This window comes from Cynoglossus semilaevis, chromosome 16, assembly GCF_000523025.1.
Source record: "Cynoglossus semilaevis isolate Cse_v1.0 chromosome 16, Cse_v1.0, whole genome shotgun sequence".
Lineage (NCBI taxonomy): Eukaryota > Metazoa > Chordata > Actinopteri > Pleuronectiformes > Cynoglossidae > Cynoglossus > Cynoglossus semilaevis.
In genome coordinates this window covers 8,262,324-8,290,117 of record NC_024322.1, presented here as the reverse complement: position 1 = coordinate 8,290,117, position 27,794 = coordinate 8,262,324, and the positions used below count along the sequence as shown (strand labels likewise).

At 40.2% G+C, this 27,794-nt stretch overlaps 1 protein-coding gene across 16 annotated transcripts in view; it reads left to right on the top strand.

Moving 5' to 3' along the window:
- The window catches only part of mycbp2 (MYC binding protein 2), a 51,285-nt gene that overhangs the window by 4,256 nt on the left and 19,235 nt on the right, over positions 1-27,794 (top strand). For 7 of the 16 annotated variants that reach the window (XM_025063841.1, XM_025063837.1, XM_025063840.1 and 4 more), the window contains exons 3-49: positions 3,846-4,061; positions 5,380-5,533; positions 5,686-5,882; positions 6,915-7,157; positions 7,282-7,353; positions 8,163-8,259; positions 8,344-8,417; positions 9,933-10,083; positions 10,232-10,308; positions 12,510-12,714; positions 12,812-12,976; positions 13,063-13,221; positions 13,308-13,512; positions 13,603-13,748; positions 14,536-14,646; positions 14,982-15,086; positions 16,941-17,060; positions 17,183-17,264; positions 17,356-17,473; positions 17,748-18,106; positions 18,204-18,376; positions 18,914-19,039; positions 19,181-19,308; positions 19,621-19,712; positions 19,829-19,963; positions 20,043-20,126; positions 20,219-20,315; positions 20,405-20,597; positions 21,183-21,457; positions 21,832-22,053; positions 22,140-22,331; positions 23,227-23,433; positions 23,531-23,668; positions 23,754-23,932; positions 24,015-24,157; positions 24,238-24,338; positions 24,559-24,777; positions 24,863-25,085; positions 25,233-25,351; positions 25,439-25,526; positions 25,654-25,703; positions 25,778-25,950; positions 26,041-26,185; positions 26,292-26,498; positions 26,704-26,759; positions 26,894-27,009; positions 27,082-27,203. In XM_025063841.1, coding sequence (XP_024919609.1) covers positions 3,846-4,061; positions 5,380-5,533; positions 5,686-5,882; positions 6,915-7,157; positions 7,282-7,353; positions 8,163-8,259; positions 8,344-8,417; positions 9,933-10,083; positions 10,232-10,308; positions 12,510-12,714; positions 12,812-12,976; positions 13,063-13,221; positions 13,308-13,512; positions 13,603-13,748; positions 14,536-14,646; positions 14,982-15,086; positions 16,941-17,060; positions 17,183-17,264; positions 17,356-17,473; positions 17,748-18,106; positions 18,204-18,376; positions 18,914-19,039; positions 19,181-19,308; positions 19,621-19,712; positions 19,829-19,963; positions 20,043-20,126; positions 20,219-20,315; positions 20,405-20,597; positions 21,183-21,457; positions 21,832-22,053; positions 22,140-22,331; positions 23,227-23,433; positions 23,531-23,668; positions 23,754-23,932; positions 24,015-24,157; positions 24,238-24,338; positions 24,559-24,777; positions 24,863-25,085; positions 25,233-25,351; positions 25,439-25,526; positions 25,654-25,703; positions 25,778-25,950; positions 26,041-26,185; positions 26,292-26,498; positions 26,704-26,759; positions 26,894-27,009; positions 27,082-27,203 — 7,059 coding nt within the window. The remainder of the gene's footprint in view (positions 1-3,845; positions 4,062-5,379; positions 5,534-5,685; positions 5,883-6,914; positions 7,158-7,281; positions 7,354-8,162; positions 8,260-8,343; positions 8,418-9,932; positions 10,084-10,231; positions 10,309-12,509; positions 12,715-12,811; positions 12,977-13,062; positions 13,222-13,307; positions 13,513-13,602; positions 13,749-14,535; positions 14,647-14,981; positions 15,087-16,940; positions 17,061-17,182; positions 17,265-17,355; positions 17,474-17,747; positions 18,107-18,203; positions 18,377-18,913; positions 19,040-19,180; positions 19,309-19,620; positions 19,713-19,828; positions 19,964-20,042; positions 20,127-20,218; positions 20,316-20,404; positions 20,598-21,182; positions 21,458-21,831; positions 22,054-22,139; positions 22,332-23,226; positions 23,434-23,530; positions 23,669-23,753; positions 23,933-24,014; positions 24,158-24,237; positions 24,339-24,558; positions 24,778-24,862; positions 25,086-25,232; positions 25,352-25,438; positions 25,527-25,653; positions 25,704-25,777; positions 25,951-26,040; positions 26,186-26,291; positions 26,499-26,703; positions 26,760-26,893; positions 27,010-27,081; positions 27,204-27,794) is intronic. The other 9 variants (XM_025063839.1, XM_025063842.1, XM_008328415.3 and 6 more) reach the window with 5 other exon arrangements.

Below are 27,794 nucleotides of genomic sequence, written 5' to 3'. Positions count from 1 at the left end.
GTTTCATGTAAGGACTGATTATTCTTTACAGCTATCTCGAGATTGGAGTAGTATTAGATCTAAAAATAGATTATCTGCTGCTGTTCAGGTGCTGTGCAGAGTCATTATTTTTGATTGTGGGGTTGGTCAGGTGTCGAGGAGCTCATCCTCACACCAAGCCACTGTAGAGATGGATGAAGGCAGAGTGTGAGACAAATAGGAGGGGCCCCTGGCTCATGCACAGTGTCTTGTTGCCAAGCAACCTGATGTGATCCGCATCACCGTGGCAACCGTTACCGACCTCCATCTCCTTCATCCGAAGCGGGAGCTAAGTCAGCTAACAGAGGGTGCAGTTGTTTTTTGACTTTCAAAATTGTGTTTTGGTTGAGCACTGCAGAGTTACTGTTGGATTTCATGTGGATTTTTAAAGGTTGCAGATTTTCAATCCATATTTAGTTGGTTCAGAGGTGGCAAAAATAAAATCAGGTTTCTAAAAACCTTGACCAACAATAGACAGTTTATTGTTTATCCACACACAGTAAAAAAAAAAATTAGATGGCAAAAAAACCTTAAAAGTAAGTTCTGAAATATAAAAACAAAGATGTATCTTATAACAAAATTGAAAAAAATACAATGTTCTATAAGGCAACTAGATTTAGTTTGCTAGTCAAATATTAAGCATAGGCCTATCAGAGAAATAACTTATGTTCACTTGACTACTAAAATGTGCAAAATATAGGCAAAGGATAGCTAGGGGAAAACTTAACAATAAAAGGGTTACAATTTACCAACTACACTGAAAGTGCAGAGAAATTTCGCAATACTACTGAAATTTCTGAACCTGAAAAGGTCTGAAAGGTCATCTCGATGCTTGATGAATGATTGAGGCTATTCTGTGATGAAACCTTTTCTGTTGTACTGAAAGTTCATGCCTAGGTTTAACCTTTTGGTTTGTAGATGAAAGCAAAGAGATGTGATTTTGGTAGAAATTTAACTATGAGTGAAATATTTTATGAAGCTAAGTTGCTTCGTGAGTTGATGTCCTGGAACATTTTTTTTAGATTATATATATATATATATTTATAGACTACAGTAAATAGAGGTGGAGGCTGTAAAAACGTCCAGCAGAGGGGGTGGGATGAAACAAGAGTTGTTACATGAGTGGTGCTACTTCATTTTTTTAATATTAATCATCCTTTTAACTCTTTCCAGCCTCGTACTCTGTGGCACAGTGGAAAAGGGGCAAGACTTCAAAGGGCCTCTCACTGTTTTGTCTGTGTCTGTGCATAAAAACATGTAAGAGTGTATTCAGCGCAAAATCAAAGACCACCATCATCCTAATTAGAGGGGAAATGAATGTTTTCTGTCTGCAGGAAAGCAAGTGAGGAACAAATAAATTATAAATGATATAAAGGGCCACGCAGTGGTAGGAGTTGTTTGTGCTCCTGCCTTACATCAAGAGGTTTACATCGCAATCGGTTCCATGTACTTGTGTCTGTGCCTTATATTTAACCAACCTCATATTTCAGATTTTGTGGTCTTCAGCCGAAAAAGTGAATTAAAAGCGTGAACACGCCCTTCATTCCTAAGCAGTATAAATAATGGATAACTAGTGATAAATCATAGTAGCAAAAATTAAAAATGTGCTCTCAGGAAACAGAATACCAAGGTTTGGACTCAAAGGGACTTTAATGTATTTCACTCTGTCTTGACTGTATGGGGGGACGTCTTAAGTGCGGTCTCACAACAGCCTTTTTCCAAGGCTTTTACATGATCATTAAGTCATTGTTGAAGCACGTTCACAAACAGAAAATATACCACTGTTGGATCCATGATCACGAGGAAGAAATTGAAGTGTTGAATGACCTAGCCTTCCAATAATTCTCTAATTTTAACACAATAGTGATCTATTTCTAATGTATGTTTAAACTGTACACAAACACAGCATTGTTAAGTCTGAAATGCAAAACTTCATTTTTTATCAGTTTTTAGTGTCTTCATTGAATACAACCCTTTAACATGCTCACTGGTAGTAAAGAAGAAATAAATTCTTTAGTTTAGAAGCTGCTTATGTTCTTGCTCAGGAGGAACAATCTCACTTGCTGTTTGGTTCTTTAAGTGATAAGCATTTATAGACCATTTCTCCTTGCAGTTTTACTTGAGCTCAGCCATATGGATGTCTGGCTTGAAGTGTTCTCTGGAGGTCATTCAACAGTATCTCTACTACGTTTATAGGCTGCTGCCGCTTTTGCTGAATCACAAACTCCCTCAGAGCTTCAGCTGGTGATCAGCTACTCTGACATCATCCAGTAGCACCTATGAGAACCTCCTAAATATTAGCCCTAACCCCTTAAAAGCTGTTTAGCCCTTGATAGGAACATGCACAAAAATTGATAAGAATAGGTGATCATGGGGAACATATTTACTAAATGTTTATTTTTGACTCTTCAATGGTTCAATATTAGTGTGATAATTTTTATTATATTATACTGTATATGTTTAGCCTCCACAAGTAGGTCAGAGGTCATTAAAGGGCATTTATAGAATTTACCAGTGAGATTAACTATATTTAGTGTCATTAAATTAATTTTTCTGGAACCATCTTGTGAATGTGAATTTCCTATATCAGTACCTTGGTCTTTATTTCTTTATTTTAGTCATCTCTGCCTTTTGAACTAAAGTGCTTTTTCCAAGGAGTTTGTGAATGCCTTGCAGTCTCTAGGTCACAATGTAATGTACATTAGCAGCAGAGCAGGAGAGCAGCAGACTGCGCTGTTAGATGAGAGGGCAGCTAATACCCTCCTCCCTGGTGGATTGAGCTTGAGAACGAATGACGCCCTTCTCCCTGAACAGATGACATCACCTACTATGATTGTGATGCCAAAAGTGCAGCGCTGCAAGAGAAGCACGGCCGATCGATCAGTGTGCGTCAGGACTGTATTTTAAAAAAGTACAGGGGAGAAAGCTTATCACAGAGTTTATCAAGTTACTCTGTAATGTCTAGTTAATGTAATCTTAATGATTAGTTGGATGATGCAGGTCATTTCTCTGAATAGAGGTTTGTCTTTCCAACTGGTCTGCATGCTGATGTGTCCCTGTGAAAAAATAATGAATGCACTAGTGGTCATACTCATTCATTGGGTTTCCTGCTGCCTATATCCTTCTAGTTCTAGGTCATATGTCAGGGCAATGAGTCTAAAAGACTCGGTCTCTCATTAAAGCAGGGTTGGGATTATGCCAACACAAATAGATTGAACTCTTCAACACCTACCATGTTTTATTTTGGTCACTTTTATCTTGGACTAACACAGTAGCATTTGTACAAACTCCTTGGTATAGTTATTTATTTCCTCTCAGTTATGCAAACCTGTCTGCAGAGAAACAGATGGTTTAAAGCTATGGTTGAATAAAATGAATGGTTTGTGTTGGTGATTGTCAAATAGTTAAGGAGTACATTAAAATCACCAAATTTAGCAAATATAAGTGAAGTTTTACCAAAATATACCCCATAAGACATGGTGGTTTTCAGAAAAGAAAGCTTAAAGGTTAAAGTAGTTAGAGTGTAATTCAGTTTGCTTAAGCTAAGCAAATAGTATTAAATAATATTTAAAATAGTCATCGTAATTTATACATTTATTTTTTTTAACAATCCTTAACCTTTTACTGCAGTACATTAGGCCTCTGTGTTTGTATTCCATACAAATTCTCCTTTTTTTAAACTGTATTTTGATAGTAGAATAGAACTATTTTTTTAGCAAAACACACTATTTTCTTTGGTGGATCAACTTTGACTCCTTTTTATAACAAAGCCATCTCATAAGAATGCCTTTTTGCTGCTTCTTCATGATCTGTTTTTGTTTCCACAGGCTGAGAGCATAGATGGAGCCCTCTTTGTACCGGACATCAAGCTACACAGCAACCCGTCAGCGTTCAACGTCTACTGCAACGTGCGGCACTGTGTGCTGGACTGGCAGCAGAGAGAGGCCTCCCTGGCTCTGGCCTCCAGGAGCTCAGTGCAGAGCGGAGACTCAGATAGCGAGGAGGAGGAGGAGTACCGTGAGCCAGCCGTCAAGCTGCCAAAGGTATGAGCAAAGGGTAACAGTGGTGGATTAGATGGTTGGTTATGGTAAGCCTTTGCCCTGTGTCTTAGAGTTGCTCTGATTCTTTACGACCAGGGACAGCTGTAGGGCTTATCTTTTCAACGTTTTAGAAAATATTTTAAAAAAAGGTCAGCTCTATGAAAACAGTAATAGTCACAATTGTTTTGGTGAGTATTTAAATTTCACTCATTTAACACAATAACTCAACTCTGGTAAGGCATTGCATTTATTGCTCTTAAAGAACCGCAATTCTGATTATACCTTCCTGTTCCCCTAAAATAACTAGTAGTCGTAAGTAGTATATAAGCTGCAGTAAGTATAAGATTAGAGAGTAGAATTAAATAAGTGTTTTATTGATGATTGTGATGTGTAGGACGTCGGGGAGGTTTTGCTGTTTTGCCTTTTCCTTTTCTGTATTAGTGTCTCTGTGCTTGAATTGTAGGAGGTTAAAAAATATTTATTTGATTGCTGAATGGTGCAGACATCACGGAGTGGCAAAGCTTGTAGATAACATGTTTTTGATTTACGACTGCCTTCAAACCCATAGTGTCTCACACCAGTAAACTAACTTTGATTCCCTTGTTGACTAAGTGGCTTCCCTCCTCTCATTCTCTCTCCTCCTGCTGCCTCCATCCTCTCTCTCTGTAATCACACTGGCTTCTTCCAAACACCAACACCAGAATACATGCAGCCTGTGAGGCTAAACGTAATTAAAATAATTCAGTAATAGGCATATTTTTGATTGTTTTTGTGATTATTCTAAACCACAATGAAAATTAAATTTTTATTTGCACAGCCTTACTTTAAACTTCTTTGGAGCTTGTTTCCAGTACCAGTCATCACGAGATGTGGAAGAAAGTGATCAGGGAGAAAACTGTGTCAGGACAGAAATACATTATTGCTGCTCTGATGAGACCCAGACAAACTTCTCAAGGATTTTGCCCTGAAGTTTTTAAGAAATGTAGAATCAGTCATCTTCAGTAGAATGATCATTCCAAGTCCAAGATTGAAGTACAATCAAAAATGCATCATTAGTTCAATAATCTTGTTTCATAATAATCGTCATTTAATAATAATCTCTCTCTCGGGCGTTCCTGACAGAGAATATATATGATTTTCTAGACCAGAGTTGTTGTTTCCTCCTCATCCACTGTAGGGTTGTCTGTTTTATCACAACATTACTTTACAGTAAACACACTGTTTTAGGTGGTAGTCAACATACAGTAAAGTCAGGCTGTGGAATGATAACATTGTCATGTTTCTCACACAGTTGTGCTTTTTTTCCCCTGTGTTCATGCAGATCATTGGAATTGGCCTGTGTGGGGTTTTTGAACTGATAAAAGAGACACGGTTTTCACACCCTTCACTGTGCCTGCGTAGCCTTCAAGCTTTGTTGGACATGCTACAGGGACAACAGCCCGAGGGCTTCCAGACTGAGCCCCCTGATGTGTTAGGTAAGACAGACAAAAAGTAAAAGGTTATCTGGTGGTCATTTCAACTCTTGTTCAGTTTCTTTTGCAGCACTTTTTCTAGGAAGTCCACATTTTAAAATTATACCACCATAATGCACTCAATGGGACTTATATTCTTCCTATATTTTTTTCAGAGTCTCTTTTCCAGTTGTTATTGGAGACAACGGTTCGGAGCACGGGGCCCAATGACCCGACAGGACAGGCCATCACAGCGCTGTCTTGCGCCTGCCTCTTCAGTTTAGTGGTGGCCTGGGGAGACACAGGCAAAATCCTGCAGGCTGCATCTGCCATCCTCACAAACAATGGCAGCCACGCCTGTCAGACAATACAGGTATTTAACTAGTAGACTGACTGACCAGTCGTCCAATGGCTCCTTCAGTTTTTTTCCACCTGCTGCAAAATGCAGATCTACAGACTTTATTTAAGACTACAGTAGACTGAGACACATTGAACAAGCTGAGACCGTAATCTGACAACAACAAATCACTTATTTTTAACCAGCCTGCTTTTTAATCTTCACAGATTTAAACATGTTGAGGGCATACAGTATACTTTACCAGGTTTTACACTGTATTTAACACTCATTTAATTCAAAAGTTATTCAGGCACTATGACTAAGTTGTCCCCCTAATACATCTGAGAGGTGGTCGCTTTAAATCTGCTCATCAATAAAATCCAAATCTCTATTGCCATGAGACAGTTTTCTATTTGGCTTATACTGCTGTCTAATTTGACTTCTTCTAGGGTTTTTCTAGTGAATAACAAGAGTTTGTTGACAAAATCCAATCTTTGTCCTGTTTACTTGTTCAGATTACACTGAATAAACATTTTTTATCTCGGTTAAATGACTAGAAAGATGATCCGGTTCATTGTAAACAGTCAAATGTCTTTGTGCTCATCATATCAATACTAATTTGGACCTTCAGTGTGATGCATGCACATGTTTTTACACAGATAAGGCCATGGAGCAGCTAAGATTCTCCTGGCTGGTCCAAGAGGCTTCTGTCTCTTTCTGGCATTTTCTCTGGGCAGACAGACTCACAGCAGTGTCTGGACTGCACAAATTGAGTTTTGGAAAATGTCAAGTCCTCTGTGATTCTTCTCTTTGATTATGTTACCCTGCCTACATTCTTCTCTAATTAGCTGTTTGTTTGCAGCCCCAGTGTTGGCTTGTTTTTCTCTCCTACTAATAATATATATAAAACGACTGTTGCAAAAGGTCAAGAAAAGACATTTTTGTTAAGTTTAGTTAAGTTTGAATTTTAGGTTAACTTAAATCCCAACATTTTGTATACATACTTAATATTAAATACACAATATTTTAGTCTGAAATGTTGCCTTTTTACCCCTTATTTTTCACTAGGTGCCCACCATCCTGAATGCACTACAGAGAAGTGTACAGGCAGTCCTGGTGGGAAAGATCCAAATCCAGGACTGGTTTGGAAATGGTATCAAACGCGCTGCCTTGATGAACAAGTGGCTCCTAAAAGAGGTGACCATTGATGAGGACGAACGTTGTCTCCTGCAGACTGACGGCTCTTTCCTGTACTTGCTCTGCAAAGATGGACTGTACAAAGTGGGCTCTGGATACAGCGGCACAGTCAGGGTATGTGATGTGGCGGGCTACTGTGCTGCTACTGCTAACAGCTATCAGAAAATAGTAGAAAGGATGTGTTCTATCTCTTTAAATTGACTGAAAGTTTGTCTAATGTTTGGTTGATGCTCCACAGGGTCATGTGTACAACTCCACCTCTCGAATCAGGAATCGAAAGGAGAAGAGATCATGGTTGGGATTTGCTCAGGTAGGAAATTGATTGGTCATTTGGATGCTTCCAATAAAGACGGTTTGAAAAAAAGTGTTAAACAACTGCAACAGGAACTCTAATGGTAGATAGCAATCTACCTCATTTTTAGAATTGGCGTATTTGCTAGACAACCAACAAAAGATTAAAAGTTAGCACACAAATAGCCAGATGCTACCTGGGAAAGTTTAGCCATAAAACTTGCAGATAAGTTTGAAATCTAAGTTATGAAGTCTAACAGACAGTTAATTATTTAAGTAACCAAATCAAGTTCAGATTAGGAAATAATTTGTCATCGTTACATAGCAAACCACTACACACAACCAAATGTGACCTCTGCTTTTAACCCATCACCAAAGTGAACAGTGGGCAGCGTTCAGCACCTGTGGAGCAGTGAGTGGGGACAGTGCCATGCTCAGAGCACCTCAGTGGCAGCTGGTGGACTCAAACCTGAAACCTTCCGGACCCAAGTCCGCTTCCTTAACCACCTTTCCACCAACTGCCCCTATTTTATCTGTCTAAGCAAATAGCTAAAATCTGTAAATGTTCCTACAATTTAAAAATTGAGGGAGAATAGCCTCAAAAAGGCTTGAATTGGACACAGAAAAAAGTTTTATGAATCCTACTGCCACAGTCGGAAACTATTGCTTATAACAGTGATGATTCTGGCTGTTTGCAGTTTAAATATTGTTTAAATGCAAAATCACCATAGTCACTAACAATTATTCAATCAAGTCATTTAATGCTGTACCTAACACAAACGTATGTCAAAGATATTGTTTTGACTGTGATTGTTGTTGTCTTCTCAGGGCTTCTTGTTGTACCGGGACACAAGCAACCACAGTATGTCAGCCGTTAAGATCAACCCTGAGACCTTGGAGCATGAGGGCGCCGTCACCATGCCAGGTATTTAATAAAAACATGCACGGCAGAGATCATATGCACTGACAATGACATAATATTTGCCTGTTGATTTCTGCCATTGTGCAGGGCAACACTCAGATGGGCAGAACATCATCTTCACAGATGGAGAGTATGTCAACCAGATTGCAGCCTGCAAAGATGTAAGTTTAAATTTAGCGGATCAAGCTCTTTTTTAATTGAATCACTGTTACCAGTAGAGGTCATCAGATGTTTTTTGTTTGCAGTATAATGCAAAACAGGAAATACACCAAGTCAGGGTTTTGGTGTCTTACATCTCAGGTGGTACATTAAAGACTTGTGTAGTCATTACCACATAGCATAAACAACTGTACAATTGACCTAGAAAAAAAACGACAGAAAAAATTCTAATGATGGGTTGTCTGTTTGTATAGTGTATGAATGTGTTCCTGCCACTGAGTGCAGTTAGATCATGTATGTATATGGGCACTGGGTCGAAAGCTTAATCTCCCGCAAGCAGTCAATCACCATAAGCACCATGCAGTACGGGTGGGGGAAGGGTGAAGACCACTGCCGTTGCATCTCCTGGTTTTCCCCTGGCTTCTCAGAAGCTGCATTACTTTCAGCGGTCAACATTTCACAAAGATATTTAGGAAGAGAGGAAATTGTGTGTAAATCTTTGGTGTAAATGAGGAAACATGTAGGGAGACAGAGAGTCAGAGCCAGAGGTTAGAGGAGCTACTTTAATAATCCAAGTGGCACGTGTGCTGTGCACTGCGGGTGTCGCAGCAAGACGAACGAGCCCATCATTACTCCACAGTAAAAAAACTGACCTTCCACATGATGTCTGCCCTGTTGTCTCCAGAAAATGTACTTCCTCTGGTTCCCTTTAAGCCCCGTTTCTTCTTCTCTGACTATTGTGTCACCTGTTACATGTCTGACAATGAGTCACAATGGGTGAATTCTAGACACCTCACAACCATAATGTCAGTGTTGAGAATGTATTTATCTATTATGGCTGTAATTACATCTGCTGCATTCTCTGTCTCACTCAGAGGTCACATTCCTCGATCTCTCAAATAGATGTAGATGTAGGCTACTAATGGTGTCTGAGACAAAAACGACCTTCGATGTGACATTTTGATCTGTCCATGAGCAAGGGTTGGGTACACCCCGAACAGTGGGACTTTCATTATGTCTACAAAAATCATAGAGAGAAAAGTTCTAGTGGGTTAAAATGGTCGTGGTCAGTGTTCCTGTCAGCTGCACACGGAGAAATATCCATTATATATCGATAGTTCAGCCCTACATTATTTCTGACCCGACATTTCACCTCTTCAAGTCACTTTATTCTAAAGTTAATTACATTACTGCCACAGAAAAGATAAATGTGGCAACTGAAGCAACTACAATGTAAATCTATGTCGATAAATTCACACTAAACTAGCTTATTGACAATGTCACTGAAATGATTGTTTATTTTCTATACCATTACATTTCCAATTACATTTTTTACAAATTTGCATACATTTATATTTAGTCACAAGTGTGAGTAAAAACATCTTGCTTCCAAGTCATGTTACATTTATTCAGCTGAAGTAGTCACCTACCTTCATTCAACTGATTCCATTACATTAGCCTGTCGTGTTTCTTAAGCACTTAATGCCATGAAACGCCAACAATCTTTCTTCCTGCAGGATGGCTTTGTGGTGCGGATCTTTAATATGCCCTCTATACCATGCTCGGAACCGGCCCTGCAGCAGGAACTGCAGCTGAAGCTGGCGAGGAAATGTCTGCATGCCTGTGGCATATCCCTCTTTGACCTGGAGAAAGATCTGCACATCATCAGTAAGTGACAGAAAACACAGTAATGTCATACATCTGTGGAAAGCAAGCTTTTACGTGTATTCGTTTCTGTATACAAAGTAAAATAATGCGCATCCAAATGAATATATTTTATTCTAAAAAGTTTTATTTTATGATTTTATTCCATCAGGCACTGGCTTTGATGAAGAGGCAGCGTTGTTGGGAGCGGGCAGGGAGTTTGCTCTGATGAAAACTGCCTCAGGAAAGGTGAGAATGAAAAATGGTCACTGGAAGGTTGCCTAAAATGTTCACTGACAGTTGGGACAAATTCACCCTTTTAGCTCTAAACAACTAGCCTCTTGCTAATGACTGCCTGAGCACTTTAAATAGTAAACATATGGGTAGAAAACCCCTTGTTAATAGTTTTTCTGTATAAATGAACCACAGGCCACAGTGTAATTTTGACATCTGAAGGTACTTAGCCACAGTCTAACCTCCAAAGACCTGTTTGTAACTAGCAGAAACAATACTGTAAGGCTTGTCCTTTTGTTTTGGAAATATTCAGTGTCTTTCTCAGTGTAATTGTCTCCAAACAAAACAGCGCGACGGAGCTGTATTTGCAAGTTGATTGCCCATTGACTAAGCTCCTGTTTGTGGTTGTAGAAAGGACAGGCCTCCGTTAAATCACCGAACGTTATTTCACTCAGTACATCAGAGCTTTAATGTGGCTGTGACCCAAGGTTTAAATTTTTAAATGCATTTTCCTTTAAACTCTCACACACAAGGAACATTGATGTCTCTGTAAAACATATGACTTCTGTTAAACCTGAGTGAAAAATTGCTTTAATAATACCCACAACTATCAGTGAAGATAAAAAGTCTTTTCTATCCTAAAAGATTATTTAAATTGTACCCAAAGGAATTGGCCATATACATGTAGACAGAAAATTGTCGTAGAGTTTTGAATTAATTTAAAGGCTAAAACTACGCCCAAAGGCAACAAAAAAGGTACGAAGTAGAAACCCTAATTAACTAATATAAACCAGCAATTTAAATTTAAATCCACTGATCAGTCACTGTTTTAGAGTCGGTACCAAGATCAAGGAGATGTTTAGCATTTTTGGGGCTGACTGTCCCAGTGAGAAGAGAATTCTAAATATGTGGTTTGTTGGGGTGTGTGGTGGGTGTGGTGTTGTGTGTCTCGTGCTTTAGGTGTGGCGCAGCATGTTCCCTTTGTAGAGAGCAGCTCAGTGTAGTTGCATGTTTCACCAAGGCCTATACTGACAATTAGAGTTTATGGACACGTTAACTTAACACAGGGTGGTTGAATTGGTGAAACTCCGAGCAGCTGACCCCTGACATGCACAAATGTCACTCATGATTACAGTGGAATACTGTACAAGGCATGCGATGATACTGACTAAACATGAAAAGCCTAGTGTAAGTGATTAAGGCCTCTGTTCTCTTTAAGACAGTGTTTTTTTGTTGTTTTTCCCACTACTGGCTGTAGCCAGTACACAGTATATAACTTCTGAGGTTGCCCCTGCTGGTTTTTAATCAAATCTCCTTCACTGCAGCCTAGTGCAGCACATACTTGAAGTGGTTATTTTCTATAGACCCCTTGGAATGGCCAGGATTGGCCTATATTGTAAGTACTTTAGAAATATCTTCTTGGCTGCAAAAATTGTAACCAAACAGGTGAAAGAATGAATTTGTATGCCTTCAAACAACTCTGACTGCACTGTATTACGTCACGTTGGTAGTCATATTAGTCACTACCACATGCCATTATGTAAAGTGAGTCATTCCTACCACAAATGCACAAAGGTCAGCTGTTGTAGTGGGATCTTCTTGTCGTTTACAAAGATGCATCAAAACCACGTTTGCAACGAGCTCAAAGATATCAATAGGGTTGCACTGTTGAAAGGTTGCAAAAGATTTTAAAAGCTGACAAAATTCCACAGTGAAAAGTCATTACTTAGTGGAGATGATGGTGCACTTCAGTCTTTAGTTTAGTGTCAGTGTTTGGGAGCAATTCTTTCTAAAATTGATGACAAGATGAGGTGTCATTTTTTATGTTGAAAAAGTCAACTGTATTGTACATGTGTAAAAGGTCACAGGGGTTACTAAACCTTGCAAAACTCACACAAGGCATCGAGCATTTTGGTTAAAAACACCATACAAAATGTGAAGTTCAGGTGGTGGCAGTGTCATGCTCTGGGGCTGCTTTTTTATTGGTTTAATTTGTTCTTTTTCAAATAGAGTATGTTTTAAAGGCCTTATTATCCTGAGTAAAGTATAAACACTTTAACACATACATTATCTGAAGGCATTTCTCTGGTATTTATAGTCTCTGCTATGCTTGATGACTACCCTCCAGCATAGCAAACACAGCATGCATATTATGTCCAACAAAAAGTTGTTTCACTCATTCTTTTTTACCATCTTTTCTCATCCTTGTTTCACAGATCTACTACACAGGAAAATATCAGAGCCTGGGTATAAAGCAGGGTGGTCCATCTGCTGGAAAATGGGTGGAGCTGCCCGTCACTAAATCTCCAAAGATTGTTCAGTTCTCAGTTGGTCACGATGGATCCCATGCGCTGCTAGTTGCCGAAGATGGAAGTGTGTTTTTCACAGGCTCTGCCAGTAAGGGAGAGGATGGCGAGTCCAGTAAGAAAGCTTTAGATAATCTCCAAAAACTGCAACAATTTATTCTGTTTTACTTGAAGTAGCTCAGATGCTGATCTTTCCTGTTCTTCCCTCTCAGCTAAAAGTCGTAGGCAGCCCAAACCATACAAACCTAAGAAGATGATCAAACTAGAGACCAAGACGGCAGTGTATACCGCATGCAATAATGGCAGCAGCAGCATTGTCACCAAAGATGGAGAGCTCTACATGTTTGGAAAAGATGCCATTTACAGTGACAGCACCTGTGAGTGGACTTGTGTGTTTTGTACTTCTCTACATGTCACCAAATAAACTAACAAATTATCCGAACCTCAACTTTCTACTTCACAGGCCAGGTGACAGACCTGAAAGGTCACTTAGTAACTCAGGTTGCCATGGGAAAGGCCCACACATGTGTCCTGACCAAGAACGGGGAGGTGTGGACATTTGGTGTGAATAACAAGGGCCAGTGTGGCAGAGACACTGGAGCCATGAGCCAGACTGGGAAAGGTTAGAGCAACAAAACACAAAACCAACATTACATACAGTAGTACACTCATTTGACCTAACTCAACTGTTGTGTTTTCTTGGTGTAGCCTTTGGTGTGGAGAACATGGCCACAGCCATGGATGAAGATCTGGAGGATGAGCTGGAGGAGAAGGAGGAAAAGAGCATGATGTGCCAACCAGGGATGCACAAGTGGAAGCTGGATCAGTGCATGGTCTGCACCGTCTGTGGAGACTGCACAGGCTATGGTGCAAGCTGTGTGAGCAGTGGACGTCCAGACAGGGTACCAGGAGGGTAAGTAGGGAATGTAGTGAATGTAGCTCCTAGAGCTAAGAAAATGAACTAGATAGTCTTTTTGTAATCTTTTATTCTTTTTTTGACCAGTATCTGTGGCTGTGGGTCTGGAGAATCTGGATGTTCAGCTTGTGGCTGTTGTAAAACTTGTGCTCGGGAACTTGATGGTCAGGAGGCAAGACAGAGAGGTATCTTTGATGCTGTCAAGGAGATGATTCCACTGGACCTGCTGCTTGGTATGTTCCATTACCAAATCCATTACATTTTGTGTTTAAATGCCCATATTTATCTCTGGCTTAAAACAAACCTCCCATCTAAACCAGTTAAAAAGTGCATGTAACAATACAATTCACCAGTCACTTTATTTGATTCATCTTGCCAGTAATGGGTTTGACCTGTCTGCCTTTGTAACTTTCACCAAACTTTCACCAAAGTATACTCAGAATATTTGAAAGCACAAATGAGGATTAGTCAGAAGAGGCAAAACTTTCCAAAGCTACGTTTGTACAAATATTACCTTAATGTTCTCAGCTAAAAAAAGTGGCACAAAGTGTGGTCTTCCACTGCACATTGTCTGTAACGTTCTCTGTGTGACATGGAGGTGGTTTACAGCACCATTAACTAGCAAACATGTTCCTAATAAAGTGGCCCATTCATTGTTCCATACTCCCATCTGCCTGAAGTTCCACTTTTAAAGTACTTTAAGGAAAATCAAATGTCCATCTCTCTTTGCCATGGATCTGTGTCAGCCATTTTTTTCTCAGCTGTGTCAATGTGACCCTGAACTGCACATATCACACTCCTGTGTCTGTTGCACTTGCTTACAGTCCACATACTTGCGCAGTGGTTGTTGTCGCTGCTCCTTCATATTTATATTGTGTTGTGCAGACTACTGCTTCTCCATCACCTTGCTGCCATCTTTCATTGATGTGTGTCTCGTTTTTGTTCTGCTCTGCTCCATCTTTTCCTGCATCCTGCATCCTCTCTGGGCTGCCTGTACCTGCGGGCCTTTTGTGTTTTCAGCTGTGCCTGTCCCTCCCCCTCCAGGAGTGAACATTGAGGAGCACATTCAGATCCGCCAGGAGGAGAAGCGACAAAGGATCAACCGCAGACACCGGCTGGAGGAGGGCAGAGGTATGGATCAGAGCTAGACAGAATGCTTTAGGGAAGGATTACCAGATTCTGCTGGCTTCCAAAAAGGTTTTTTAAAAGATTTTTCTGTAGCACATCAGATATAAGCTGAGGGCGATGGGGGGTGAAAGCTACGTTAGAGCCATCCTGTTAAAGCCAGATAACTTTGAGTTGCTCTGTGAGCTTGGGTGTTGTGCCTCAGTGACCTCCCCCTTGCTTGTGTCTTTATAATTTTTTTGCAGCGTCTGTGTACACTATAGTTGTGGTGCAGTATTTTCATGTGTTCTTTCCCATTTGTGAGCATTGTGCATGCATGTGAAAGTTTCTTTCTCTCCCAGGCCCCCTTGTTTTTCCTGGTCCCATTTTTATGAACCAGCGTGAGCAGGCCCTAGCCAGAATAAGACCCCTTCAGGCACTCAGGCATAAACGGGACAAGCACAAAGGTACTATGGTCTTCACTAACTCAACGGGTGCAGGGACACCCACTTGACTCATCTCCCAATCTGGCTGTCCCGCCCACCTCCTCTCTTACTCTCTGAAAGCAGGACTTTTGTGTCTTTACCAGGTCTCATGGTGACATACTGAAAGCATTAGTCAGAAAAACAACCTTGATGTGACTCACAGTAGAAATCTGACTAAGACTTTTGAATATGTTTGGTCCAATCTCTTAAAATAGCTCGCTAAAAAAAGTTATTTTCTGTTCAACTGTTGAATATTTTATGTAGAACACAGGTGTACATACAATTTCAAAAGCCTTTTCTAAACTTGCATTGCCATTATATGGAGGGCCACATGTTATCAACAAAGTTTTAAAAAAGAGATAAAATAAGAAAATGGAAAAAATAGGAAAAACAAGGTTAAAAGATTGCTAGCCAAAGATACAGCCAATAATAGATCAAATAGATGTGTTTAATAGATTGAAGTGTTGTTTGCCAAACAGGTAACCTACTGGGTAGCTGGATAAAGCAGATTTTAACACTGCCAAAAAAGCTGTGCATGAGTTATCACTATCACATGGGAAACATAAGGACTGCCTTTGTAAAGGTACTTATCTTTCTGTTTTTACAGTCTCACAGTAAGATGTGTGCTTTGAGCACAGCTTTTGTTCAGACCTAAATATAAGCCTGTAGTGTGTCCTTGTCTAACTGAATTTGCAATCACTGCCACCTCAGCTAATTTGTCACTTTATGGGTAAAGCTACAGGATTTGCAAAACTCCAAGCAGTTTGGAGAGCACACTACAACGAATAACACACTGTCAACCCATCGTGAAAAAAGGAGAGCTGCTGAACTACAGTGTTTAGAAATCGGTGTCTTGCGCAGAAGCGTCTGTAAAATATGTATGAATCTATTCAGGCTCTTTCCACTCTGACAAGCTGGTGAAGAGGTTCACTCTGGTGACACTGCTTGAGTAAAACTCTTTGTATGGTTTAAATAATACATACATACATTATAAACAAATTGCAAATGCAAGTCTTTGTTTTCAAATGCCCTTTTTTCTTTTTTTGTTGAATTTATAGAAAAAATGTTGGGACTCAATCCATGGATGTATAAAGTACTTTTAATGACAGTTAATCACAGTGGGACAGGTGATGCTGCAGTCCCCTGATATGCAGCACTGTAGAAAATGTTGCTATGATATGTGGGTTAAATTCAACTTCACACAAAATAATTAAAAATAATAGTATCCTTAACTAATCTTCCAATGGCATGGCTAGTCACAAAAATGATTTATTTAATTATTTGTAACTTACAAAAGTCGTATTTCCTTCCTCCGAGCTGATCCCGCCACTCCTCCCGCATTAGTTGCTTCTTCTTGTTTTGCTTCCAGCAGCAGCTCTGCATCCTCTGTGTAGCATTGCTACCTCCTGTTGGATCCATTGTGGTACACCACAATGTGCTGGTTCCAGGTCCACACAGATAATAATGGTCACATTTACTGTAGTGCATGTCTGTTGTCACACAAACAGAACCTCTTACACAGGGCTCTGGCTAACAGAGAGTTTGTGTCAATGTCCGCAGACTGTCAGTTGCAAAGATCAAACAATGTTTTCATTTGTAATGAGACTGGTTGCCAAAAGCCTTTCTGTCATAGAGGTGACGTCCCTTCTTTCTGTTTTGGCATGAGTTGCTCCTTTTTCTCCTCTTGTTTATTTACTTATTTTTTGTTGAGTCCTCTTTCCCCTCCAGCTCCCTCTCACCAGGACTGGGCAGGCACATCAACCTCAGCGAGCTACACTTCACTCTCTATATTTTTTTTATATTTTTAACATGCTGACCTGAGTGTTTGTCTTGTAGATGGAAGCAGTGAGCGAGGAGAGAAAGATGCCAGCAAAATCACCACCTACCCTCCAGGGGCTGTGAGGTTTGACTGTGAGCTGCGAGCTGTGCAGGTCAGCTGTGGGTTTCACCACTCAGGTGAGTTCTTGTCATGTACCTCAGAAGCTGAGTCAGCAGATTTTATGCTGTAAATCTTCACATCAAAGCCCGTTCTGACCTATGAGTAAAGAAGGCGTGTTTCTCGTTGTTTTACTTTGCAGTCGTGTTGATGGAAAATGGAGACGTCTACACATTTGGTTATGGTCAACATGGGCAACTTGGACATGGAGATGTTAACTCCAGGTACAGTTTGTTTTTTTGAAATGTCTTATTTGTTTTTCAGACGTGATAAGTGTTTGAGCAGCCTTTTAAACTAACTATTCCGATCTTTTAGGGGTTCTCCAACTCTGGTACAGGCACTCCCAGGTCCCAGCATCCAGGTGACAGCAGGAAGCAACCACACTGCTGTCCTTCTCATGGACGGGCAGGTCTTTACATTTGGTAGTTTTTCGGTAAGAAAAACATTTGTCCTACATAGAGTGTTTTATCTTTTTTAATATATAAATCAAACAAATGTAATTCTTCAACTTGACTTATTTTTGCACATAGTATTACCTTTCATCTGCTCAATTGTAGTCTAGTCAATTGGTACCTTTTTTGTATCGCATACAATTATGGTCATGTTAAAAATATTAATTTATACCCATTTAATCTAAGAGATGAAAAATCTTCCAGTTTCACACATCCAATTAATGTGTGAAAATACATGTATGTTTTCTTATTTAGAAAGGACAACTTGGTCGGCCCATCTTAGACATGCCCTACTGGAACGCCAAGCCATCTCCCATGCCCAACATCGGTGCCAAATACGGACGGAAGGCTACTTGGATTGGTGCCAGCGGAGACCAGACATTTCTACGAATCGATGAGGCGCTAATCAACTCCCATGTCCTGGCCACTTCAGAGATCTTTGCCAGCAAACACATCATTGGCCTCGTCCCCTCCTCTGTGTCAGAGCCGCCTCCATTCAAATGCTTACTCATAAACAAAATGGATGGAAGCTGCAGGACCTTCAATGACTCTGAGCAGGAGGACCTGCAGGGATTCGGCCTGTGTCTTGATCCTGTGTATGATGTCATCTGGAGGTCAGGCAAAGAATTGATTTCTGTGAATAATTATATGCCATATATTGTGTTACAATCTGGTTTAATCCTTTCTTTATGCAACTCCCTTGTCTCATAGATTCCTGCCTACCCTGAGAGAAATGTGGTGCTACAATGCAGTGATTGCTGATGCCAGGATGCCCTCTGCCCCGGATCTACAGGCACGGTGCAGCATCCTCAGTCCAGAACTGGCTTTGCCCTCAGGATCACATGCAACCACCACTCGCTCTCATGGAGCTCTACACATTCTTGGTATTTCTTTGGATTAATTATCACCATATTTGCAGTCCTATGCAGTTGTGTGTCAAAGTCTTAGGCAGGTGTATAGATTCACTGCCCTCCACCTTTATTGTCATTTTTCCTTTTTCAAGCTAATTGTACCAAACAAATTATGTTAAACTCCAAAATGCACACCATTATTTTTTAAAGTAAACATTTGGGTCATGGACTGCAGGCAACTGCAGACAATGACAGCCAAAGGACAGCTATGCAGCTGGATCTGTTCAGCCAGTGCAAAGGGTTTGTTTCTAGGCTACTCAACTCCTGACAGCTTAATATTTGAGTTTATTCTCTTAAAATCATCAAAATAATCCCCAAAAATGGCCTCGAAAATGGTTTCATGTTAAATTGTTGTTCTTATCTCACAATTATGTAAATTATGTTTTAAATTTTGGCCTTTCTAATTATCTTTGCCCCAGATTTACTTTAATAACTTGTATTGTGTACCGTAAAAGAATATTTGACCACAGATCAGCTTTTGATTATTAGAATATTTGCATGTCTATTAAGGTTGCCTGGACACTCTGGCAGCGATGCAGGAGCTAAAGATGGGTGTAGCCAGTGCAGAGGAAGAGACCCAGGCAGTGATGAAGGTCTACTCCAAGGAAGACTACAGTGTGGTTAACCGATTTGAGAGTGAGTGGACTGTTAGAGAAAACATACTAAGTAATAAAACATCCTGCTGCTGTTATCTGCTATGGCCTCAATCTATGGAAGATGTAGTAAAAACCTAGCATTGCCTTCGTAAAACATTTGTTCCTCTGTATGATGTTGCAGGTCATGGTGGTGGTTGGGGTTACTCTGCCCATTCCGTGGAGGCCATTCGCTTCTGTGCTGATGCTGACATCCTGCTGGGAGGGCTTGGCCTGTTTGGTGGTCGAGGAGAGTACACTGCAAAGATTAAGGTGAGCTTGTTCATATTGCTAAACAACCATGGAATTATGTTGAATTAAAAGATTAAAACAAATTTGTGTTAGGTAATTTTAGATATGCCTAAAGTCTAAAAAACAAAAGCCAACATTCAGCAGAATAGCAGGACATTACCCAGAAACGGTTTGAGTGTAATATTTTTATAATATGATGAGTATTAGGTTTAAAAAAGCAGCTAAATTAAACTAAAGAGATCAAATTTGACTTTTATAAAATGTCTAATCCCAGTGATTCAGATGCTCTATTCTGTGTCTTCTTACCTTGAGACTCTGTTTGTTGTTATATAGCTTTTTGAGCTGGGCCCTGATGGAGGTGACCATGAGACAGATGGTGACTTGCTGGCTGAGACTGACGTCCTGGCCTATGACTGTGCTGCCAGGTAGCGTTTCTGCTCACCTTCTGTTCCTACTGGTTTTAATAAAAAGACTAAAAATGATCTGGAATAATAAGAGGTTTGATTTTGATAGTCCTGAATGATGGTCATTCTCCCTGCAGGGAGAAATATGCCATGATGTTTGATGAGCCTGTGCTGCTGCAGCTGGGCTGGTGGTATGTGGCCTGGGCCAGAGTGTCGGGTCCCAGCAGTGACTGTGGCTCCCATGGACAGGCCACCATCACTACAGACGATGGGTACGTATAAAATGTAAAATAAAGTTTAATCAGTTGACATTTCATGTATGTTTCGGTATAACTTGTTTTGTTTTTTTAGTGTGGTCTTTCAGTTCAAAAGCTCCAAGAAGTCAAACAATGGCACAGATGTAAATGCAGGTCAAATACCTCAGCTACTTTACAGGTGTGTGAAGTTTGTCACTACATTTTCCAGATATAAAATCTTACTGTGTGTCAAATGTGCGATGATTGTTCTGTTGTGTTGTTTTTCACCAGGCTTCCTTCCAATGATGGAAATGCATCTAAGGGCAAACAGCAGACTACTGAGCCTGTCCACATCCTCAAACGCTCATTTGCTCGAACAGTGTCAGTGGTGAGTTGTGTTGCTGTGTTGTGAATTGCGTTGTCCCACTCCCCTCTAATGCATCTTGCATCACTGTCGATATCTGTCTCTGTCTGCAGGAGTGTTTTGAGTCCCTGCTCAGTATCCTGCACTGGAGCTGGACCACCTTGGTGTTGGGTGTGGAAGAGCTGCGAGGACTGAAGGGTTTCCAGTACACAGCCACCTTGCTCGACCTGGAGCGGCTGCGCTTTGTTGGCACATGCTGCCTTCGCCTGCTCAGGGTCTACATCTGTGAGATCTTCCCCATCGCTGGTGAGAACACAAAAGTATAGAAAGCGCCATCAATTACTATATAAAGCTGTGGTTGCAGCAAAAAGGAATCCATGATGGTGTTACTGAATTTTACTGTATGTTGTAAATGTGTTCCAGTGCAGATCTATTTCATCCTGCTTGTTAATAAGAAAACGGAACAACACTGGACCTGCAAAATGCTTTATGTCACAGTTGTAAATTTGATAAATTAAATTGATAAAATTGATAAATTATAATTGTAATGGGGATTGGATTATGTTAATAAAGTTAGTTAGTGCAAAAATAAATGTAGATTTCTTAAAATTGACAAATTATTGGCCCACATTTAGCTTCTAATTGCCAAAATGACCAATTCATAGTCTAAATATAACAAAAAAGCAGGTGTTAAACATAGAAATATTAAGGCCTGTTCTAATGGTCTGATTTGTGAATTTGTGAACATTAATATGTTAGCATAGATTGTAGCTTAATTATTCCAGTGGAAAATTAAAAAAATAATCTTGAAAGTCACTGATTTAGAAAAACATGTTTGATTCCTGAGTGTAACTGAAAATGTGATTTCCAACTCTGTGTATGGATTTGCAGCCAGCACCAAAGCTGTGGTGGAGGAGTCCAGCAAACTGGCAGAGTGTGTGGGGAAGACACGGAGCCTGCTGAAGAAGATCCTGTCAGAAGGCATGGACAATTGTCTGACCAAGCTGGACAATGACCCTCAGGGCTACCTGTCTCAGCCTCTCACTCTGCTTGAAGCTGTGCTGCAGGAGTGTCACAACACCTTCACTGCCTGCTTCCACTCCTTTTATCCAACTCCAGCTTTGCAGTGGGCCTGTCTCTGTGATCTGCTTAACTGCCTCGACCAGGTAATGTGGTGGCAGAGTCTCACTGTGAACCTTACTGTATTACTGTATTTGAAAAAAAAAAATTATTATAAATATATTATTTTATGTGATTATAAACAACTGTTGCCACTTTTCTTAAATTAAAAATAATGAATTCCAGGAGCCTGACTTAAACTTTAGGAAAGTATTTTAATTTAGAATTAAAAATAATGAATTCCAGGAGCCTAACTTTAGGAAAGTATTTTAATTTCATTACTTTTCTATTGATATTATTTGTTGATAATTCCTTGTTGTGTGTGCAGATAAACAGCATGCAATAGTGCATCTCTAAATCAGACCATATTTTATTATTTACAGTTTTTAAAAATTGTCATTTTCTTCCCTTTGTGGTACAGGACATAGCAGAAGCAAACTTTCGCACCTCCAGTAGTCGCCTGCTGGCTGCAGTTATGTCAGCTCTGTGCAACACCTCTGTCAAACTGACCTCCATCCTCCCCATTGCATATGACGGAGAAGTGTTGCTGCGTTCACTGGTCAAACAAGTCAGCACAGAGAATGACTCGGCTCTTGCTCACCGCTTCCCCCTGCTGGTGGCCCACATGGAGAAACTAAGTCACGTGGGTTTTTGAGTCATCCATTTGTTTTTATTGTGTTGTTTATGTGTTGTGTCTCTTTGAATCTAAAATAAATTTTGCCCCTGCAGACGGAAGAGAACCTGATGGGCATGACCAGTTTCCGTGAGGTGCTGGAGAAGATGCTGGTGATTGTGGTTCTGCCAGTGAGGAAGAGTCTGAGGAAGGAGGTGGAATTATTTTCACCGCACCTTGTCTCCAACACCTGTGGTCTTCTGGCCTCTATTGTTTCTGAGCTCACAGCCTCAGCCCTTGGCTCTGAGGTAACAAACACAACAAATTAATGTCTTAATGTTCTAAAAAATATATTAGATTTTTAGATTGATTTTTTTTACTGTATTGTATGAACCATGATGTCTTTTATGTGTCTTTTCTGACTACCTTACTGTACTGTCATACTTTACTGTTCTCCTGGTTGTCATAGTAACTGTCACTGGATGACGGCCGTCGTCGACATCACTGTTTTTCTCCTCTTCTGTTGTCAAGGAAACTATTCTTTCTCCCTCTAACTTGGTGTCACTATGACTCTGCCCTTCTCTCTGTTTAGGCAGAAAAATAAATACATAGTAGGACTGCTTAGTAAATGAACAGATGATTACTCTTTTTTAATTAGTGGTTACAGCACAAAAAGGCTCATACCCAGGTTTTTAATTAGTGGTTACAGCACAAAAATAGGCTCATACCCAGGTTTAAAAAATGCCACTCACAAGTCACCACAAAAAAAAGCAAAATCTGTTCCTTTAGAAAGCTCATTGACAGCTAAAATTTAATTAACAAATAGGTTTAACTCTAAACACTGCATATTTAACTAAATGTTTATCAAAATAGGCTAAAGGTTTGTAAGTTACCTCATAATAGGTTAGGAATGGCTAGAAATATTAACATATACAGTTTAAGAATATATACCTTAGACTAGTGACCTACTTTCAAACACTGTTTTCTTCTGACCCTCTGCTTTGTCTCTGCATTATCTCTAAACAACAACATTTTATTACAACAGCAGCTACACACAGCTGTTCATCATTGTTTATGACACTGTTTAATGTTTTGTCTATAGCATATGCACTGCCGTATAAGTATATGGAGTTGATTCTAATTGTTGTCAGAACCTTATTTTTAAATGGGTTTAGTCAATTCTTATGTCTTTCTACTCTCAAGGTTGATGGACTGAACTCACTTCATTCTGTAAAAGCATCTCCCAACCGCTTCACAAAAACCAGCCAGGGTCGGAGCTGGAACACAGGCAACGGCTCTCCGGATGCCATCTGTCTGACTGTGGACAAGCCAGGAGTTGTGCTGGTGGGGGTCTGTGTCTATGGAGGAGGGGGCATCCATGAGTATGAGCTGGAAGTGCTGGCTGATGACGTAAGTGATAAGAAAAACGTGGTTTAAAGTTTAAAAACGATTTAATAGGTTTTTATAAAACATCTTTGTTATTGTTTTGTTTTGCTTCTCTACTCAGGCACAGACCGATCATCCAGGAGACTCTGCACATTCTCACAGGTGGACATCTCTAGAGCTGGTGAAGGGCACCTATAGCACTGATGACTCTCCCAGTGACATTGCTGAAATTCGCCTGGACAAAGCTGTGCCACTTAAGGTTCTGTTTACATTACTATTGTTTTTCTTAACATGATTCATTTATGGTTATAAATGGTACCATGATGGCTATTAATTTGACACAGGAAGGGGTAAAGTATGCTGTCCGACTGCGAAACTATGGCAGCAGGACAGCTAATGGGGACGGAGGCATGACCACAGTGCAGTGCTCGGATGGTGTGTCCTTTACCTTCAGCACCTGTAGCTTGAGCAGCAATGGGACCAACCAGACCAGAGGACAGATCCCACAGATTCTGTACTACAGGTAATAAATAAAAAAGCATCTTGTAATTCATCAGCTGTAGAGTCATTGTTTTTTCCTGACTAATGGTATCTTGTGGTGAAAGGAGTGAGTATGATGGTGACCTCCAGTCTCAGCTGCTTAGCAAAGCCAATGAGGAGGACAAAAACTGCAGCAGAGCACTATCTGTTGTCAGCGCCGTAGTCAGAGCTGCGAAGGACCTGCTTCATAGAGCATTTGCTGTTGACGGTAAGCTCTGCAAACGTTAACCTGCTTCGAGTTAAATTATTTTAATCTTTTTTTTTAATCTCTGCCCTTTGTTATTACAGTGGAAGATATACCAGAGTTGTTAAGTTCCTCAAGTCTTTTTTCCATGCTCCTGCCTCTTATCTTGGCCTACATTGGCCCTGTGGCAGCGTCTGTACCCAAGGTAAAAGGTCTTCTTATCAAATAACACTGTTGAGGGAGGTCACATAATACTGTCAGCAGAAGTAAAATGTATGCTCAATTCTGGTTTCAGATTCCAATTTTTTTGTTTTCTACTGTGTCTGACTTTTTGAATAAAAACACCTTATGTTGAAAACAAGCCTTCTCTTGTATGTACCAACTGTACTAAATGAGACAAATGAGACAAAATGTTTATTTTTCAGGCTGCTGTGGAAGTCTTTGGACTTGTCCAGGAACTCTTACCTGCTGTCTCTGCTCTCAACCAAAAATATGCCCCACCAACCTTTAATCCTAACCAATCAACAGACAGCACAACTGGTAACCAGGCAGAACAGGGGCTCTCAGCTTGCACCACCTCGAGCCATTACTCCGTAATGGAGAGTGACCACCCTTACAAGCAAGCAGGGGTCACACAATACAGGGTGAGGTGCCTTTTATTTGTTTTCTTATTAAATAACATTCATTGGTTTAAAAAACAAAAATCTGACCGTGCTCTCTTTGCCTCAGGTATCATTTCCAGACTGTGTCCGTTGGACCACCATTGAGTTTGATCCACAGTGTGGCACAGCTCAACCGGAGGACATTCTACGAATTCTCATACCGAGCAGAGTTCTTCACTTGTCCAGTCTAGGTGGCAAACCTCTACTTCACGACACCATCAACACCTGGACCGAGCTGAAAAAGTTCTCTGGAATCACAGGGTGGCCGACCACTGTGCTTGTGTTGCCAGGTGAGATAAACTTAGCTGTTCAATTTTTAACAAAAATAAACATTTAGTGCATTGAATGTTAAGACCATCTTTGTAAATGTAAACCCAACTATTTAAGTTATAACATTAGGTAAAACTGTTGTATTTCTTTCTTTTTTTCTTTCACAGGAAATGAAGTGCTCTTCTCCCTGGAAACTGCGTCGGATTATGTTAAGGATGAGAAAGCTTGCTTCTACGGCTTTAAGTGTGTCGCTGTGGGATATGAATTCAATCCAGGACCTGATGAGGTGCAGTACATACACACATACATTCTCATGCTCCATTAATAGCTTGTCAGAGGTCTCTTTTTTACATGGCTTGCAATGACTTTACAGGGCATTATCCAACTAGAGAAAGAGCTGGCCTTCCTGGGCAGTGTCTGTGCTGCAGCCCTGATGAAGAAAGATTTGGCGCTTCCCATAGGTAGGATGTTTTCTAATGGACAGAAAAATCACAATGATTTTCTTAAAAAATCTCGATTTTATGAGCAGATTTATACTTTGACAATTTGGGTTAAGTTTATTTGCTTCTTGACCTTTTTTAATTTTAGGCAATGAGCTGGAGGAGGATCTAGAGATTCTTGAGGAAGCTTCTCTACAGGTATACAGTACTTAGTATTTCAAGTTTTTGTTCTGTTTTGTGGAATAAATACTCAGCTCTAACTGTGTTTTTAGGTGTGTAAAGCCCACTCAGGAATCCTAGGAAAAGGTCTGGCCTTGTCTCACTCTCCCACCATCCTGGAAGCCCTGGAGGGGAATCTACCTCTCCATCTCCAAACCAATGAGCACTCCTTTCTTGAGGACTTCATTACCTGTGTACAAAACTCAAGTGGAGGTCGCCTGGCCAGGTAACAAGGCTCTCAAATCTGGTCATTCCATCTGAAATATATACTGCAAATTTGAGTAATCACTTGTCTTTGTTTTTTGGTCAAATTCAGGTGGCTGCAGCCAGACTCATACGCTGACCCCCAGAAGACTTCTCTTATTCTAAACAAAGATGACATACGCTGCGGGTGGCCAACTACTGTGGTTGTACAGACCAAAGACCAGTATGGCGATGTGGTGCACGTTCCCAACATGAAGGTTTGGAGGATAGATACCATTCTTTACCCAGTGAAGAAAAAAATCTAATTGTTACTGCCGTTTTAAATCTCAACAATCTAAAATTGTCTGCCTGTTCCACATACAGGTAGAGGTGAAGGCTGTGCCTGTTTCCCAAAAGAAGTCTATGCAGCCTGATAACATGAAGAAACTGCAACGTATACAAGGGAGCTCCTCACCCTCATCCTCTGGTCCTGACCTTACTTTTGGAGGTTTGCCAATGCCCAAGCTCGAGGCCACATATGAACCTATGATTGTAAAGGAAGCACGATACATTGCCATCACCATGATGAAGGTCAGCACACAAACGCACATTTACGCTTTTGTTGGTTTCAGAATTTCCCAGAAAAGTAGTGTTACCATAAACATAATTAGGTTCTCCAAATGGGGGCACAATTATTTTGTTGCATAAGGGGAAAAGGTCTTGGAGAAAAAAGGAGCTATACAGTATTGTTTTATGTCTTTCAATCATTTTCTTTGCTCTATCTTTTTCTTTTTAGGCATATGAAAACTACTCTTTTGAAGAGCTGCGCTTTGCTTCCCCTACACCAAAAAGGTATAGTTTGACACACATCTCTCTTCAGTCACACATGGCTTGGACAAATATCGTAATGATTTACCTATAACTGTCACACGTATGTTTCTGTCATTGTTGCTATGCTGATGTCACTTGCTAACTCTCCTCAACAGACCAAGTGAGAACATGTTGATTCGTGCAAATACTGATGGAACCTACAGTGCCAACTGGACCCCAGGAGCAGTCGGTCTATACACGATCCATGTTACTATTGATGGCATTGAAATAGGTATGTTGATGTTGATGCCTGCTGATTTATATTTAACTGAAGCATTAAGCCACTGTTTATTTCCATGTTAAGCTGTGAGTGTTTTGTCCCATGAAGATGCTGGTTTAGAGGTAGAAGTCAAAGACCCTCCAAAAGGCATGATACCGCCAGGAACTCAGATGGTAAAGCCAAAGGCTGAACCTCAGCCTAGCAAGGTGAGCTTTTTCCCTACCATTGGGTGCATGAACACATTAACAAACTAAAAAATGTGTGAGGTTACACAGTACTATTAGGTTTAGAGTAGGTTTTTTCCTGCTTGTACCTTTTAAGTTTACTTTGTCTTGGATTATCTTGCCCTGTGCTTCTTTTGGCACAAAGTCAAAAGAAGGTATGCATTTAAGACAGTGTTCACACATCAGTTAATTTGTAAATACAAATTGAAGTAGGGAAGTGCATCTGATTTTCTTTACAAAAAACAATTGACCTAGTTGTGCATAGGGTGCTGCCTTTCAAGTTTTTTCTTAGGACAGTGAACGTTTCATCGTCCTTAATATGAACCTGGTTGGTATAGTAGGTTAGATTATGCAAAGTATAAAACATTTATTGTGGTTATTCATTGAAAGCTTGACTTAATGACTTATTACTCAAAATGTATCAATGAGGTTCTGTAGTCTTAGTGGTTGATTTTAAAATGCCATTAAAACCCTGATGGAGCAGTTACTTTTTCAAGCTCAATATATAATTTTTTGCCCTGTTTAAAATGAGCGGTTTCAATTTTTAAATTATAAAGGCAAACAAGCAACAAA